This window comes from Panthera leo, chromosome D1 (genome assembly GCF_018350215.1).
Source record: "Panthera leo isolate Ple1 chromosome D1, P.leo_Ple1_pat1.1, whole genome shotgun sequence".
Taxonomy (NCBI): Eukaryota; Metazoa; Chordata; class Mammalia; order Carnivora; family Felidae; genus Panthera; species Panthera leo.
Window position 1 is genome coordinate 76795386 of NC_056688.1, and position 19424 is coordinate 76814809.

Consider the following 19424-nt stretch of genomic DNA (forward strand, 5'->3'; position numbering starts at 1 on the left):
TGAGATATCGCTAAACATCTAGAAAGACAGATAACCAGGCAGTGGTGAAGGCTCGAGGCCTGGCGGGTATGTGCAGCATGAAGCCAGCCATTAATCAGACAAGCTCACTTAAGAGGACCCTGGGCTTTGACTTTGAAGAAGTCAAAGAAAGGTCAAATATATGTTTTTCAATCCTCCAGCAAGCAGAGCTCTTTGGAATTCTTTGCATTCTACAACACGGTAATTAATAATTCTAATTCTGTATTCCTTCCTTGGGACCTTGAAGCATGGAATTGAAAAATTATACCTCTTCAACAAAATACAAACAACAGTGTGATAACCCTGTGAGGTAGGGTTTCATTTCATTTACCTTTAGTGCCCCAAGTCAGTGTCTTTTTTCCCCCTAGATAGATTCCCTCTCTGTGTATGTAACTAATGATAATAATATCAATAATTATTATCTTTTGAGCACCTGACTCTAAGCGCTCAACCTGCAGTAAATTTTTTTTTCTCATGACAACCATATAAAGAAAGTGCTGTTTTAATTTCCCATTTTTCCATGAGGAAAATAAGGTTTACAAATGTGTCTCGGTAAGTTCTAGGTTACACAGCTAGAAAAAGACCTGAGATTTGTAGCCAGGCTGCCCGTGTCCCAGAGCCAGTCATCTGACCGTCCAGGTGTCCATCTGTGTTAGGTATTTGAAAGGGCAGGAGTGGGGAGAACTGCAAATGCTGCAGTTCTTCCTTCTTTTTCTCCTTTCATCTTTCCCTCCTCCCTTATTTCTACCCTCTCTCTTTCCCTCTCTACTCCTTTAAAAACACAAACAAGCTTTCTCCCATTGGGGAGAGATTCTGGAATTCTCAGTCTCTGCCTTGTAATTAACTTTTGCTTGGGCATGTCATCTAGTTCCTGTCCTCTTCATGTCCTCATTCATTACAGAATGGTTCCATTGCAGATTGCCTTTTAAGATTCTTGTGGAGCGCTTTTTAAACCAAAGCACAGAATGCTTTATGCGTCTGAGAAATCGCTCCAATTTCAAGGTGGAGGTAGGAAATGGAAAAACCCTCTCAAGAGCTCAGCTCCACCCAGATGACCCAGCTACTATCACTGCAGCCTGGATTCATATCTCACTCAAGGTTTAACATCTCATTCCATGTGGTTATATAAAATCACAGAATGCTTTTCCCGGGGAGAGGTTACTAGAATTTGTTTCTTAAAAGTTTCCAGACCGTGACCTCCAGAGGTCACAGTATAATATAGGTCTTGACTCCAATATGGCATGCAGCAGGAAACCTTCTGACCTCCTCACCCCGGGAATTCTCCTCAACTGCTTTTCACAGATAGCACTTGCAGGTTCCCATTTTTAGCGCTCCTGTAAATGCTGAACACCACATTTTGAGTTGCTTTCAGAGTTTTTGTTGCAAAGATAAAACTTGACTGTTGTCTTAGTTTTTTACATTGTGGGACATCCTTAACTAGCTTCCTGAATTTTGCTTTTTGAGATTTGAACACCAACTCTTACTCTGTTCCTCTTCTTAGGTTTTTGTCTTAATCCCTTATTATTTTCCTTCCTATTGATTCTAGTCTTCAACAAACTCTCCTGAACTCTGGCATCAGTTTATATGCCAGTTGGGGAAGACAGATCACAAGTTTTCACATTTGGGAAGAAATTGCTGCACTGTATTAACCTAGAGAATGAGAGACTGACAGATTTAAGAGGAAGTGACCATTATTGTGCACTTATGTTCATGGGCACGGTGAAAAATACTTTATATGCACTATTTATTTAATCCCAGTAATATCAGTGTGCCATAGGTTCTCTTATTGACCTAACTATACAGATAAGGAATTTGGTGCTTAAGGAGATTAAGCAATTTTCAAAATAAGGTCATGGTGGCAATCCTTTTATAATATAAAAATGTGATAAATCAACATATTTTACACCTTAAATGTACACAATGCTTTTTTTTTTAATGTCAGTTATATCTCACCCAAGCTGAGGGGTGAGAATCAATCAGCTAATAAGGGTTGGAACCGGGACCGGAACCTAGACCTGTTTCCAGAGTCATAACCACACACCAAGCTGTAGGCTCTATGGAAGAATTCCACAGACACCCATGTTGTTTGAGTAATGTGTGAATGATTGACCCCTACGTGCAAAAAATCAGGGCCGAATATTCCTCATTCCCAAGTTTTTAGAGATTTTTTTGCTGCATTGCTCTTCCTTTTATGTGATTCTTCCATTTCTACATTTCAGAGGCTTTAAACTCAAGAAACTTATTCATATTCAGCATTTTGGCTGTGCTTTCCTAGGAAAAAGCCACCAGTTTTATTCTGAATGAAATTGGAATTGCAGGAAAATAAGACAATATTGGCCGTTCTGAATCGTTCGTAAGAGCAGTGAGTACCTGAGGAGGAAGGCAAAGTAGAAGTGGCTCTTCGGGGCGCCTGGGTGGCTCAGTCGGTTGGGCGACCGACTTCGGCTCAGGTCATGATCTTGCAGTCCGTGAGTTCGAGCCCCGCATCGGGCTCTGTGCTGACAGCTCAGAGCCTGGAGCCTGTTTCAGATTCTGTGTCTCCCTCTCTCTGTGACCCTCCCCTGTTCATGCTCTGTCTCTCTCTGTCTCAAAAATAAGTAAAACGTAAAAATAAAAAAAAAAATTAAAATTAAAAAAAAAAGAAAAAAAAAAGAAGTGGCTCTTCAGTGAAATAGCCCAAAGCCTAGGTTAGTAGAATACCAGCTACAGGGGCGCCTGGGTGACTCAGTCAGTTGAGTGTCAGACTTCAGCTCGGGTCATAATCTCACGGCTCATGAGTTCAAGCCCCGTGTCGGGCTCTGTGCTGTCACTGAAGAGCCTGCTTCAGATCTTCTGTCCCCCACTCTCTGTCCCTCCTCCGCTTGTGCTCTCTCTCTCTCTCTCTCTCTCAAAAATATTAAAAAAAGAAAAAGGTGGGGGAGTTGCCTGGGTGGCTCAGTGGGTTAAGCGTCCGGCTTCGGCTCAGGTCATGATTTCATGGTTTGTGGGTTTGAGCCCCACGTCAGGCTCTGTGCTGACAGATTGGAGCCTGGAGCCTGCTTAAGATTCTGTGTCTCCCTCTCTCTGCCCCTCCCATGCTCACACACACTCTCTCTCTGGAAAATAAATAAACATTAAAAAAAAAAAGAATACCAGCAACAGTCACTGTGTCACAGTCACTGTATCTCCTTCCTTATGGCCCATCTCCCAGCAAGCTCGGTGCTCCTCTGGTTCCACCAGTGGTGCTCCATGCATCTGTCCTTCTGCATGTGCTCTTGCTCCCCACCCCTGACTTGACCCTCCTTGGCCCCAAACTGCCTTGTTCCTTACTGTTTTTCTGATTCAGCTTAGGCATCTGCTGTTGTGTGGACCTCTTTTTGATCTTCTAGAAAGACGTTTGTGCAGGCAGTATTGCTAGGATACATAAAGCACGACGTGCTCTGTACACTCTACCCCTCAGGGCTTCTGCACTTGCTGTAACCTCTGCTTGGAACACTTTTCTGCTTGATGGCTCACTCCTTCTCCGCTTGTGTCTTTACTCAGCTGTCACCTGCTCAGTGACACCTTCCACAATTGCCCTGTTTAACTGTAACCCTCCCCCGCTGTCACCTCCCCCTACCCCACTCTCCTGCTCTCTTGTGGTTTTCACTATATCGCTTGTCATCATCTACCTTACTGTGTCACTTACACACTTATTTTGTTATTGTATATATTCTCCCACTAGAATATAGACCCATAAGTTGAAGTATTTTTTCTCTATTCTTTGTAATTCTTGGTTCTCAGAATAATCTTTGGCACAGAGGGTATTCAATAAGTATCTGTTGAATGACTAAATAAAAAGGACTGTCTACCTTTGCTAACCTTTGACACCGTTGACATGTTGAGCTGGATAATTCTTTGCTTTGGGGCTGTCCTGTGCATGCAGGATGTTCAGCAGCAGCATTCCTGGTCTCTGCCCACCAGTACACCCACCACTGCACTCCCCCATTTGTGACTCCAGAAAATGCCTCCAGACATTGCCAGGTATCCCCTGGGGAGGGGAGGATTGCCTCAGGGAGAATCATTATAATAGACTTTTAGATTCTGGAGGATAGGGATCACGTCTTACTAGAGTATCTAGTGTCTGAACACATAGCAAATGATCCATTTTTAAAACTGAATTGATCTGACTTGGTCAAATGTTGATCTCAAATTTCATGATACAGTTCATGACACAAAACTGACTTCTCAAACTTTGTTTTCTTTACATAATTGATGTACTCTACCAAAATACACAGGTTTAATATCACCAGAATTCAAGATGATAGAGAGGAAGGCAGAATTGCAAACAACATGACCCTCATCCTTAAGAATCTCACAGTCCAGTCAGAGAAGCATATATACAGCCTCACCCTGCCTCTCCCCTCCAAAACAAAATGCAAAAGGATGCACTATCTCTCCTTTTAACCATGGTCATTCCCAACTACTTTTTCCTCTGAAAGAGATTTTCAGTAAAGGCTCATATAGTAAATATTTTTACTTTTCAGGCCACATGGCCTCTGTTGCAACTATATCCCTAGAGAATAGCAACATTTACTTATATCACTCTTTCTAGAGCTAAGACCAACATCTGAAGATTAATCTAAAAGTGACTCTGTGGCCCCACATACTGTCACAGAATGCTGTGGACTAGAAGAATACAGTGATTACCAAGGATGTGTGAAATAAGTGCCTAGTTTAAAGTGCAGTTTTAGCGGGCTGGGGAAGTAAGTCATTGAATGATAGCTTATTTTTAAAATGATAGAGAATAGAGTACAGTGCAAAGCAATGCAATGGAAGTCAATACAGTAGAAAACATCGAAATGCATTACACATACTGAGAGTCAATTTTATATTACTGGTTGTGTGTATGTGAAGGTTTCTGAGTAAAACTTACAGCCTACTATTTAGTAAAAAAGATTAGCAAAGCATTATGTTAAACCAAATAACTAGAATGATGGACAGAACAAAAGAGTCTGTATGCAGATATCCAGGCAGCACACTACTGTGCCTTGAGGTCACTAACAAAGTGGACGGAAGTGGATGGGATCCAGGAAGTGGATGGGAAATGGGAAGATGGAGAGGATGGCTCGCAGGTGCTAACATGCTCCTGTTTGCCTGCATGACTAACTGCATTTTCTTCTAATGCTCTGTCTCTAACCTTGATGTGAGTTATAAACACTGACTCATTTTCATCTTCTATTCAATACCTTTCCGCAGGACAAACCTTGACCTGAAGTGTCCCTTTTCCTGTGCTTCTCTTCTTGGCAAAAATCCCATTCATTCCTCCAGACCCAACTCAAATGCCAGCTCTGTTGAAAAGCTTTGTCCTAAGTCCATCAGGCACAATTTATCACATTGTCTTCTATGTTCTGTAGGCATTTTATTCATATTGCTATCATAGCATTTACTGTATTTTATTCTTTTTTTTTTGTTTGTTTGTTTTTAACGTTTATTGATTTTTGAGACAGAGAGAGACAGAGCATGAATGGGGGAGGGTCAGAGAGAGGGAGACACAGAATCGGAAACAGGCTCCAGGCTCCGAGCTGTCAGCACAGAGCCTGACGCGGGGCTCAAACTCACGGACCGCGAGATCATGACCCGAGCCGAAGTCGGCCGCTCAACCGACTGAGCCACCCAGGCGCCCCTATTCTTGGTTTTGTATGTGTTTTAGATGTCTCTGCCATCTCTCACCTAGCTATAGACTTCTTAGGACCCAGCATGTTTTCTGTGCACAGTAGGTGGGCAAGCTCAAAATGGTAATGACTTAGAAAGAGGTGATTGATGCTGGACTCAAAACCCAGATTACCACTTAGCAGTGTGACCTTCCACTTCTCTAAGCCAGCTTTCTCATCTGACAATGAGGATAACATGGCTAATCCACAGTGCTGCTGCTGTTAGGATGAAATGGAATATAGTCTTTAAGGCCTTAATAGGTCTTCCATAAATGGAATTCACCATTACTATTGTTAGTATTATTAGTGTTGAAAAGGAGAATGCAAAGGGCTATTACAGCTGTGGATACAAACACACATAGTAAGTAATAGGGGTGATGGTGACCTGGAGGCAGTAGTTAAATATCAACTTGTGCAGTATACTGTGTGCTTAAGACCAGAATAATATGCAAATGGAGAGTTGTAGACATCTGGATGTTTGATTTTATTTATCAGACTAGCCATCTGGATGATTTTATTCTTAGTTTTTTTCTGCATTTTAACTGTTTTTTGCAAGGGGGGGGAGAGATTAAGGAGGTAGAAATGGAAAAAAGGGTTAAAGTAACATAATTTTGCTCCTGGAGACACCTAATAGACTTACATTGTGTAAAGTTGGAGCAGAGTTTCTCAGTCTCAACACTGTTGACATTTTGGGCCAGATAATTCTTTGTTATGCAGGGCCAACCTATGCATTACAAGACGTTTAGCAACATCCCTGTCCTCTACCCACCAAATGTCATTACCGCACTGACCCTACCTGCCATCTGTGACAACCAGACATGTTTGAGAGGGTCTTGATATGTACCATGTTCTGAAAGAAATGAGGAATAAACCAAAAAGCAAACATAGAGGTGATATCACCTTTGTTACTGACAGCTGGGTTGAAGAAGTTGAGTTTAAGTCAGTAAGACAAGGTAGTTTGCTAAGAATGAACACAGAAGAAGGCTGACTTACCAACCAGGTTCCAGGGAGGAAGCCATCATCTGGGAGGTAAGGAAAATTGATTCCATCTGAATGAAGGCAGCTCATTCCCAAGAAAGATGTGGGGGTGGCCATGGAGTTTTGGTAAGCATGAATAGGTTTTAAATATTTCCTCCCCATTTGGGGTTTTAGGTGCACATAATCAACTTAATTATAATCTTTGGCTCATAATACCATGTAATCATTGGTCCATGGTAGGCAGCTATTATTTATTGAGGTATCTTGATGGTTATTTTTAAAGGCTGTAATTCACATCTAGTAACTATCCAAAACAAAGCTAGAAATGTAACAATTACATACTTCTAATGGTGCTTCCAGCCTTGTTTCCTGCTTCTCCCACCTGAGAATCATCACCCTGATACATATTCTCCCCAAATTTACCAACAGAATTTAATTCCTCTGCCTGCACAGGTCAGAAATGAGCTCGAGGAAAATGCTTCCTCAAGGAAACCAGGAGGAAAGAAAAGAGTTTCCTTTTATCAGATGGTGCTGAATGAAACTTGTATGTTTCCTTATATTTTGTCAGCATACTGAGTATCCCTGGAAACTAAATATATGCCCAGAAAACTTTCTGAGGATCCTGCAAAGTGTTTGGACCTTGAATGGTTATTACTTTTTGGTTAGTGTAAAACCAGCATTGTCACACTGAACACATGATGATGATACTGGGCATCTGCAAACCTATATTCTCATTTTGTTCCCTATATGTCCAAGTTTTGTTCCACGTGCTGAGACTTTTTGAATATAAAACAAGTAGTCTTTCTGTGGATTAATGCTCCCTCAATTTTGAGTTTTCTGGTTTTCTTGCACAATGAAGAGAGTCCCTTCAAAAACAGAATGATACCATTTCAGAGTTGGTCCAGGGCAACATCTCCCCCAGGGTATGACATTAATAACAAATGGCATTGTAATGGCAGAAGCAGGTTTTTAATTTCATTGCATATTTATAATCTATTCAAGTCATGCTTTGAATTAGTGGTTGACAAAAGAGCAACATACCCATGATGCCTGAGTTTTCCTGAGTTTGCAAAGTAGCTATGATTCCAAGTTTCACTGTAAACCATGTGATAGAACTAAACTCATCAGGTCAAGGAAGGAATGACCATGAGCCTTCATTAAAGAATAAGCTCCATGGCATAGGGATCTTTTCTGTGTAATCCTTGGCACATCTAGAACAAAAACCGGTGCATGATAGTAGTGTTCTTTGGGAAAACAGAATCCTGGTGATAAATAACAACAGTCACCTCCAGGTCCTGAGCACACTATACCTGTAGTGCCCTGCGCTGGGTGGTTTGCATTGGCAGTTCAATGTAACCTGCACAGTGTAGGTGTTTTTGTCATTATTGTTTGTTTTGTTCTCTGAGGTCCAGAGAAGTGAAATAATTTGCTGTAGGTGATATAGCTATTAAATGCAGAACAAGGGTTTGAGTCATGTGGTTCTCCTATCCTGTCTTCCCAGAAACTGGAAAGAAATGTAGTGCTGACTTGGCTTTTTGTTTTGGTTATACCATCCACTAAGTAATGCTGTGCAAAATTATAGGTCCTCTGAGCATCAGAATCTTTGTCTTTGAAATGCTGGGCTGATAGTTGATCAAGAAGAACCAAATATAAATAATCTATCCACAACCTTTAGTTTAGGATGCCAGTGTCTTTTGATGTCTTGTAAAGTATTCAAAGAAATACTTTGCATTGATCTTGATTTCGGGTAGTTCAAGTTTTGGATGACATGTTCCTTCTTTATTTGCTTTTCTGTTTTGTTTTTTTTTAAATTACTTTGTCATACTCTCTGAGGTTTGAGTAGGTAATGAATTTCTGTTCCAGATAAAGTCCATCAAAAAATACTGTGTGCCTAGATTTCGTAAATTGTGACTAGGCTCAGACACAAATGGAGATTAGATAAGATGAACATGACCAGCTCCCTACCCCCCTTATTTGGTGCCATACGTGCAATTTGGACATATTTATTTTTTCTTTCAATTTATAGACCATTTACTTAGCCCTTATGGAACTATCCAAAAAAGAACAAAGCTGCCCATGTGAATACCAGATTGCAGATTAACCTGCACTGTAACATATAAAGAAAAGGCAAGGCCTATAGCCAAAGAAGTCTGCTTGAATCTTTGCTCTCCTACTTTGCTACCTGAGTGGCCTTAGACAGGGTACTTTGTTTTTGAGCCCTGCTTTTACCTTTTTTGTGAAAGAAACAGTAACACCTATCTGTCATTTCCATGATAAAGGTCACTACTACCATTATTAGAAACTAAATCAAGCATAAACAACAAGGGATGCCTTTAACCCATCTTGGGGAAGCCCTACTCCTTGTCGAATGGGCTTATATTGTCTGGGTATTAGGCAATTTGTTCCCACTCCGTGCTTCACCGTCGTGACAATATTGCCATCAATCAATTTTATTTAACAAAATAGTTATTTAACACTATGTGCCACACACTGTTTAAAGGCCCTTACAAACACTAATTCATTTCGTCCTCACAGCACCCTATTTATTATGACATCTGCATTCTTAGAACATTACAAACATTATGCTTGCCACAAAACCTCGATCATTTCTTCGTAAGAGTTGAGTAAGTCAGGAGCACGCACGCATATTATTAGGAATCTGTTTAAGTGCGTGCGCGCATGCGCATACAGCTCTGGCCCAAGTGCTGTTTGTTTCACTAAAGAAACCCAAGCTGAGCTTCTTGCTTCCTAATTCCTGTCGTCTTTTGGGGTCACTTGAAACTGCTCCTTACCAGCTTTCCATCTGCCATTTCAGCCTGCAACAACACTTTATTTTTTGTTACTAGCTCTGGTGCAGAGCTATATGTTAAATATCCTACTTGAAATGTCAGTCACCAGAGGCCAAATGTGTGATTTTGGGGGCAAGAGATTTTGTATACGTTTGTATGCATATGTTTATATACATATTGGTTTGTGATGAATATACCAAGGCTGATGTGGTCCAAATATGTTTTGCATAGTCTTAGGGTACTAAGATGCTAGAAAATGGGAAATCGTATTTGAATAGCAAGGTGCACGCTGTGTGTCCTCTGACAGATGCAAAGGAGCTCACGATTAATTACTAAGCTACAGAATGTTAAATTATCCAGGGGATGTTAAATGATGTGGAAAATGGTAATATTGTGAGAAGTTCTATGTATTTGAACTAGTGTTCAACTCTCCAGAGGTTTTTATGTAGCTTTTTAAAAGTTAAACCCATATTATTTGGGTGATGATGGCAAAATATAACGATGACATTCTTCCAGTGTGGCATATTTCTAGCAGCAATTAAAAGCATTTGCTCACCTAGGTCTCTTGTGAATGAAAGAAACTCAGTGGTAACAAGTTGCAATCATCTTCATTAATGACAAATTTTGCGGTTTTGGTACACTATATTAAGGGTTATGCTGAAGGGTTTGATCATAAATTATCCAGCATGGAAGTGTTGAGGAATTGTTAGAAAAAGAGTTTTCTTGTCAGAATAATCTGCAGAATATAGGTCAGTTCATTCAGCAACTACCGTGTGCTCAGGTTCTAAAACTACGGTACAGTGGGGAGCAAGAACAATCCAGTTACTTGTCCTGATGGGTCTTACAGGCCAGTGGATGAAATAGAAGGTGGTAACTAATTATACATAAGTGAACAATTATAGGTGGTACTGCTAAGGAGAGGTTCATGGAGCTATACAGCTAGCGGGTAATATGGGAAACCAACCTGGTCTCTGAAGGTTAACAGGGCAGCACTGAGTTGGGGTTTGGTTTATCAAAAGACTTAACAAAGAATACATCCTTTGAAACAGCATTTGCACATTGAAGCATTTCTCCTAAAGGAATAATTTGAGGTGTATTGAGCATTTTAGCTATAAGGACAAGGTAATGTTTTACTATGGAATTGTTGGAAACATCTTAAATATCCAACAGTAAGCACTTAGTTAAATTTATGTCATCAAAAATTATATAGACTATTCCAAATCTTTTAAAGTAATATACAAATGTTTTTATTATAATAAAAGATCTTTTAAAAATAGTTACAAAGAGTAGTTTCAAAATCGCATTTAAAATGCCTTTGTGTTTGGGGCACCTGGGTGGCTCAGTCAGTTGAGCATCCGACTTCAGCTCAGGTCACGGTCTCGCGGTTTGTGGGTTCGAGCCCCGCGTCCGGTTCTGTGCTGACAGCTCGGAGCCTGGAGCTTACTTCAGATTCTGTGTCTCCTCCTCTCTCTGCCCCTCCCATGCTCATGCTCTATCTCTCACTGTCTCTCAATAATAAATAAATGTTTAAAAAAATAAAATAAAATGCCTTTGCCTTTGACCCTACCCTATCCTTTCTGGTTTCCTATTTGATTTAAAATTTATCAATAATCAGAATAATAGCAATAGTAATAGCTGCTCATACTAACTACCCCTTAGCACATGCCAGCCCTGTGCTAAATACTTAATATCCATTATTTCAATTGATTTCATATAAACCAGTGAAACAGGTATTATGTTTATTTCTTTTTGTATACAGAAACTTTTAAATATGTCAACACATAAGTATTCTCTCTGCAACGAAGAAAGAATTGTTTCTGTGTTCATGCTGTTCACCATGAGTTTCCTTATTGCCATCTTATCTGAGAGAAATCTCTTACTATTATTATTATTATTTTTTTTTGTGTGTGTGTGACAGCTTTCTGCCAAGAGGGCTGCAGGTACGGTGGAACATGTGTGTCTCCTAACAAATGCATCTGTCCTTCTGGATTCACAGGAAGCCACTGTGAGAAAGGTAACCTTGCCTGTTTTGTTATTTTGGGAGGATAGGGAGTGGAGACAGAGAATCTTTCATAGAGAATGAAACTCTTTCTCTAAGTATGGTACTGTGGGTTAACTTGATACCTTATGTTTTGATGGCAGGTGTTCCTCTTCCAAAGAGGGTACATTTTGATTACAGAGTATTAGGGATCCTCCCTTTGAAAATAGGGCTTCATTTGCCCTCTCTCCAGCATGTCTAATTTAGCAAGGTCGAGTCTTTTCTCTGCTATAGTTTGCTGTGTGCATTTTTAGTGCTAATTGGAGATAAAGCCTGATGAACTGACCTGCCCAACTTATCATCTATTGGGTAGCATAACATGCAACTATTGGAGTTGTAACAATCTGCTGCATCAACAGAATCTAGATTAGAACCACATGCTCTTTGCGTAAAAGCACATTAAATAACTCTAGCAGCAGGTTTATTGGTGTGCTTGGAATTTTATTCTAATATTGGTTTATAATGAACATTATCGTTCATGGACCTGATAATATAAGCCGATTAGAATTGGTAAGATTCCATTATGTGCATCTTTCTATTGGCAATAAATGTCATGTTTACACTTGGTGCTATCTGGTGAAATCCAGCTCTCTTATTAATTGAAGACGTCCTCCTACATTTGTGTGAGTGAAAAGTGCCATTCGATGTCAGTGTGCCAGTGTGTGCAGTCAGTGCAGGCAAGGGGTTTATGCCACGTAAGGATGAACATTTCAGTGTATCTGCCCATGAGTTTTGTTAGGGTAAAACCACTGTATTGTGTTTTTCTTAGAAGGGAGTGTCACACTTGACACTTACCATAGAATAGCATAGAAAAATGGAAACACGATGTTGTCATCATTATTCCTCTTAGTTGATGAGTTTGAGGGTGTCTTCCTGTAATGCCAAAGATCGAAGCAAAGCTCCTTTCCTTCATGTTTAAAGTTTTCATATTTTTAATGAGCCCAAACTGTCCAACAGACTACATTGTGCTACCTATATATTTATAAGGCAGCCTGAGTCTTTATAAAAATATTTCAAAATGTACATAAATTATTCAACAAGGAAGTCAATGACATGCACACCATCGTTTCCATATTTTGTGATATTATCCACAAATCAAGTCACATTTATTAAATAATATTAATTGGCTTATCCTTAAGAAGAATGTGTCAAGAAGCCAAGTTCTACTTCTGAGCAGCATATGAGAACATTACCCCACGGAGCTGAAATATTCTTGCCAAAAGCAAAGACACCAAATGGTAATTTAGCACACATGTCTTTACTGTAGTATGTTTGATTTTGATTACGTTTTCTAAAATTAAAAAAAAATCTGAAGGTTTCCCATTATTTCCTCTAGAACTGCTGTGTTTCCCTAAAATGAGTATCCAGGGATTAATGGGGACAGAATGGTGATGGTGATGATGTTGATAATGATGGATACCACTCCTACCAATAGACCATTTATCATGTACCAGTTATGTGTCAGGCCTTTAAAATGAGCGCTTTAATATTAACACACAGAAGAGATTGATGTCCCTGCTCCCATTTTACAGATGGTTAACTAAAGCTTTATCCAGGTTGGCAACTTCTCTAGCCACTTCTGGAGTGCTACAGAGCCACTATTAGAACTGAGAATAAAATATAAGTTGCATTGCACAAAGCCTGTGGTATAAACCCTTGTGTGTGTTTCTCAAGGATAATACATGGACTTCCTATTAAAATCCAGACTCCTGGGCTACCACCCCAGACCTGGTGAATCAGGACGTCTGGGCGAGGGCCCACAAATCTGTACTTTCACCAGGCACTTCAGGTTGCTGTTATAAACTAATTGTTAAATTGTTATTGAGATATTTAGCCAGAACATCTGTAAAGTTCTTACTCTTTTTACCTTTTAAAGAATTAATGGAGAGCATTTATCTTAGACCAATGCCTGAGTCAATGGCCGCTCATGAAAAATTAACTGTCGTTTCTGATGACTTGTTGATTTGACCTCTGGCCTTTTCTCTGCTTGATAAGGGGTTAACTGAATCAGTGCTTATGTTCTGGTTCATAATGTGGAGCAGGAAAAATAGAGATGAAGGAGAAAAGACCAGGGGAAAAACAAAACAAGGACAGGCAGGACATGGGTTCCTACATAAATGTTATGGTTGTTAAATTTGAGATTGACAATTGCATTTTCATGAATCTTTGCAGTTATTATAAGGTTAAAAAAATAAAACAAGGTTCTCCACGTATAATGCTATCTGCCATCAGTAGCAAAGCCATTCCATTAAATGCTGGCCAGTATTCTTTTTTTTTTTTTTTTTTTAATGTTTACTTCTTTTTGAGAGAGAGAGAGAGACAGGGTATGAGCAGGGGCAGGGGAGGGGCATAGAGAGAAGGAGAGACCCAGAACTCAAAGTGGGCTCCAGACTCCATGCTGTCAGCACAGAGCCCAATGTGGGGCTCGAACTCACAAACCGTGATATCATAACCTGAGCCCAAGTCAGATGCTTAACCAACTAAGCCACCCTGGTGCCCCATAATGCTGGCCAGTATTCTAATTCTGTGAGATTTTTTGTGAGTAGGATCAAGTATACATTTTCCAGTCAGTTGTGTGCAAGGGATCTAGATGAATTTAGGATAAACACTGAAAACCTATGCCATATCTTATCTGAATTATTTTGTCACATTGATCATTAGCAAGAAGCATTAAGTAATTCTGTTTGCCTTTGAATAGTGATGTTGGATGCCTTGAGTCTCAGAGTACAAGGGAAAATGCAAACGCATTATGAATGTCTCATAGCATGACTAGACTAAATCTTTTATTTGGTTTGTTTCAATTTCAGGGCTAATTAAACGGTCCCATTCGAGCTATATAGAATTCACTTATGTTTCGTCTTAAAAATGTTTCCATTGCCCCCCCCCCCCCGTTATTGGTTTTATCCAGTGTGATATTCAGCCTTTCAGAACATAAGTACATTTAGTTAAATCATTGAAATAATTTGTTAAAAAAATGCCTGTCTAGAATTTAATGAAGTTAAGACTCCCACCTGTGTTTTTTATGTTACCACAAAGATAAACAACCCTGCATTTATCTTCTATTGATGAGATTTTAGTAAGTGTAAGCTTTTTATAACCCCACTCACGATAAGCAAAATTTTATCTTCCTTGGTTTTTGGACAGTATATTATGTTGGTCCTTCTCTATGCCCTTACCTTTGATTTGGTTTCAGCATAAACATTGAGATGTGTAATGAGAGATGAGTGAAGAATCAGAAGTCATTTTGCTACTTTTTTAGGAAAGAGCAGCTAGAGAAAGCTTTCTTGTTAACTTAAGGGAGCTAATAGGACATCATGCCAAAGTGACGTAACGTAGCCAAACATAAAACAAGACGAAACAACACAAAGTCCTCCCAGAGACTTTTCAGTGTGAAATCAAGGAGCTGCACTAAATCCAAAAATAGGTAACCTACCAGAAAACAGCAGAACATCATCTTCTGAGAAGTGAATGAGAATAAGCTTTCTACTTGGCATTAAGCAAATGTGCAAGCAAGAACAAGTAGACATTACATATAGGGTATCAAATTATGTCCAGTTAAAGGTTTCATAAACTTGACAGTAGTGACCTTGTGGACCAGATAGTTCTTGGTTGTGAAGGGCTGTCCTGTGCATTGTGGGTTATTTAGCAGCATCACTGGACTCTGTACCCACCAAATACCACTAACTGGGTCATCCCCAGCCAGGACAAGCAGAAATGTCTCTTGACATTGCCAAATATTGCCTGGGAGGCAGAATTAATGCCTACTGACAACACCAGGTTAAGATGTAGCATTTTTAAAAATCTTTACAAAAATTTTATGTATGTATGTATGTATACACACCCACATATGTATTTTAGGTAAATGTATCTCAGTATTAGTTGATAATATACAATTTATAAGCATTTTTTGGCAGATAAAACATTTTTAGAAGTGCTCAGAGCCACTATAATTAGAAAATTCTTGACCATCCAAGAACCAGAATCTGGCTTATATCCACCATGTGCTCTGTGAGATGCACCTTCTTATTGTCATAGGCACCAGGTTGATGTGGAAGCTCGGTCTACTTTCTCCCACCGACAGAATAAACAGGTAAATGCTCTAACCGCACTCAACAAGTAAGTTACTCTAACCCTTGTGTTCTAAAGGAAGAGAAAACCCTTTATTCTTTCTTTTTCTTTTTACAAAGTGCTTTTAATATGTGTAGTAAGAAGATAATGTCTCATAATGTAAGACTTAGACACACACACATCGTAAATGGAATATTCTGTAAAATGATTTCTCTCTGACGATACTAGGCAGTTTTGGAAAGCGTTTTGACTGGGATATAAATGAAGATGTTCTCGTCTGGTGGTGGTACAGACAAGGCATCTAATTTTACTACATTTTCCTACTTGTATATTTCATGAATTCTAAGCTGTATACCCAAGCACTTATAACCAGGATCTTGTGAATCAGACAAAGTTGGACAGTACTTATCAAACTATAGGCTAGACCATAGTCTAATGTAAAAAATTATAAAGAAATTATACTGATATCCTAAAATTAGCAGACCTTGACTTTCTCCCACATTGCTTCAGAAATGGGTTCCTTTGTTGTAAATATTGTTCAATAAACTCACATAACCATTGAACCTCTCATAATCTGCAAACCTTACCAAAGTATATTACGTACCTGATCAAGAATATTCAGTTTGGGGGGGGCACCTGGGTGGCTCAGTCGGTTTAGCATCTGATTTCTGCTCAGGTCATGATCTCGCGGTTCATGAGTTTGAGCCCTGTATCGGGTTCTCTGCTGTCAGTGTGGAGTCTGCTTTGGATCTTCTGCCCATCCTCCCGGCCCCCAACCTTCTACACTTGTATGCATGCACACACATGTACTGTCTCTCTCTCAGAAATAAATAAGCATTAAAAAACAAAACAAATTTTAAGGATATTCAGGGAAATCAATAAATAGCAAAAAGTTTAACTGTGTTATCCATTCACAATATAATGTCCAATAACTATTTTCTTATTTTGATTATCTGCATTTTCTAATATAATAAATATTATTTGTGTTTATTTTAAACTTTTAAAAATAATTTCTTACTACAAAGAACATAAAAAGTCACATAAAGGACTTCATTTTTCTTAGTTATGGGGGGCGGGGGGGTCTTTTAGCTTTTCCTTAAAGGGGAATGACTTTTTGCCAGATAATTCGTTCTTTTCCCTGTGCCACAGGGACTTGCAGACATAGAGACAGAGGGTAGCAGTTTGCCCTGAGTATGTTTTCTATCCACCAAGTAAAAAGAAACAAAGACTTCTGTAGTCTTCCAAATTTTTAAATATTGCTCTGATTTTGAGAGAGCTCTGCTGGCATTTATCTGTATGCATTTTCCCTGCCCACTCTTGTTTCAGGAAAAACTTTTAAGAGCTTTTAAGAAGATGGATAATAGTTCCATTCTGTCAGTGGAAAAGAGTATTTTTTCAGTTTCTTCTCCAGGTATTACGAGATTGTGGGGAAGGCATGTGGAAAGAGAGTGTAAATGTGCCCCTTCGAATTCCTAGCAGTCAGGAGATTTATTTACCGTTTCTCATCATGAGCTTTCTCTGGTTGTCTGTCACATGGTGCAGGCTTGGTAAGTGGCAGCTTCTATTCCTAAAATTGCTGCTGTTGTACAACCAATAGCTGCTTGAGTAAGCAGTGCTTTTGTGGCATCATTTAAAAGGGAAATATAAGGATCTGAGGTTTCTCTGAGTTGAACCACACAGATGCTCTATTAAAATTTCATTAAAGTTAGATGACTGGGAATTGGTTTGAGGAGCTGTTCACTTCTCTGAAGGTTTCCAGAAATAGAGAATAGCAGAGAAGAGGCATTGTAGTGGAGGGAGAGACGAGCCCAGACCCACCATCACTAAGATCATTCACCTTGAGTACCTTGTTTGGTACCTTTTTCCTGTCCTCAATTCCACCCACTCAACTTTTCTTCTTCTTTCAGCTATGATGGAGAAATTCAGCCTGAGATCTAACATACTTTCCCATGGCTCCAAAATGCTGTTGCCACTTAAGTCTTGGAGCTGTTTGGAGCTATGTCAAAACCCTGTCCTTTACCTGCCAGGGTCGCCATTTTGTCTGGTTTCAGGCATAGGGAAAAATTCCTCAAGCCATTTTTCATTCTCATCTCCTTGATACAGAGCAAGTTTTCAAGTCATATCAGTACAACTTTTGGGAGTGATACCTTTTGTTCACAAATAGGGATATGGACTATAAATTAGGTTAGTAGTATAGAGGGTAGTACGGAGGACTGGAGTAAAGGACAGAGGCCTAAGTTCTGATAATAGATCTGCTTCACGAATTAGCCTCTGTGAAGTGAAACTTACATTAGCCCATCTCCCATCTATTGTAAGTCCCCAAAGTTTTTCGTTTACTTCTTGTGAGGCAGCTAGTTTCAGCCTTTTGAACATCTACGAGAACACATATGTATGTATTCAGCCAGTCACTAGTGGAGTTGGGGTTCTGACCCATGTATTACTGAATCCAAAGTTCATACACCTTCCAGTAATGTTTCCTCTTTTTAAAAATTTTTTTAATGTTTATTTTTGAGAGAGAGAGGCACAGAGTGCGAGTTGGGGAAGGGACAGAGAGAGAGGGAGACACAGAATCTGAAGCAGGCTCCAGGCTCTAAGCTGTCAGCACAGAGCCCAACACGGGGCTTGAACCCATGAACCGTGAGATCATGATGTGAGCTGAAGTCAGACGCTTAACCGACTGAGCCACCCAGGTGCCCCTAATCTGTTTCCTCTTGATCACATTACTTGTGTCCAAGGGCAGTTGAACCAAACGAGTTCTATAGGAGGCCAAATAAATTATGTTTTCCTGTGAAGAATGAGCCATAATTTCCTACTTCCTTATGTGCATTGTTTTTATATATTCCTTTCAAAATTTTTGGTGTGCCTAAGGCAGGAAGAGAATAAAGAAAATAGGGATAAAGAGTACAATCTCTGAAGCCACACTAGCTCATTTTAAGTTGGGGTTTCAGAATATATGATATGATATCAGATATATGTAATGTTTCTAAGCTTGTTTACCACTAAAAAAGGAATATCGCTATCATTTATTTCATAATATTATGGTGAGATTAAATGAAATAATCTATTTAAATCACTTGGTAGAGTGCCTGGCATACAATAGGTATCTGTAAATGATATTTATCATTAATTCTGTTCTCAATTTACCAGTAATAAAACTGAGATTCAGAAACAATAGGCTACTTCCCCAAGGACACTTGGGAATTATTTTTTTTTTGCCATTGTTGGTTTCCCATTTGTTGGTGTTGAAGATTTCACACCAGGTTCTCACAATATTCTTGATAGCATAGATGACTTTGTACCTAGGCAGACGTGAGACCTCATTGAAAAGGCTCCCCACAGTTCCATCTACAAATATTTCCTCACACCTTTGTGGATTCTCCAAATTCACATAGGAAAAACAAACATTCTGATTCTCAGTTCGGCATCAGGAAACCTGGATACTATTCCCAAATTCTACGCTTTACTAGCTATGTGATGGGGGCAACATCAGCTTTTCAGTGTAAAATGAGAGTAATCATCTTAGAAAACCCTGAAAGTGGTCTGAACTCATTCATCAAGGAATTTATGCTGAGAGAATAATCAGAGATGGACACATAAATGAGGTTTGAGGACATACCTACAATCTTCAAAGGATGGCATTTTAAATAATAATACATTGGAAGAAACCTAGATTTATAACAGTGGAGAATTAGTGGAATAAATTATAGGCAATGATTGTATGGGACCTTTCAAACCTATGAAGGAAGAAGACTATTTAATGAGGTGGGGATATAGTGTACAGTCAAGAACATGAACTCTGGAACATTCTATCTAATTCTAAGGCCTTACTCTATCATCTTGGAAAGTTACTTCAGTCTTTTG

The 19424-nt window shown here is 39.4% G+C and overlaps 1 protein-coding gene across 3 annotated transcripts in view; it reads left to right on the forward strand.

Moving 5' to 3' along the window:
• NELL1 (neural EGFL like 1) overlaps positions 1–19424 on the forward strand; it is an 876810-nt gene that overhangs the window by 635048 nt on the left and 222338 nt on the right. For 2 of the 3 annotated variants that reach the window (XM_042906351.1, XM_042906353.1), the window contains exon 15: positions 11376–11471. The exons of the other annotated variant lie outside the window; for it this stretch is intronic. In XM_042906351.1, coding sequence (XP_042762285.1) covers positions 11376–11471 — 96 coding nt within the window. The remainder of the gene's footprint in view (positions 1–11375; positions 11472–19424) is intronic. 3 annotated transcript variants of the gene reach the window in all.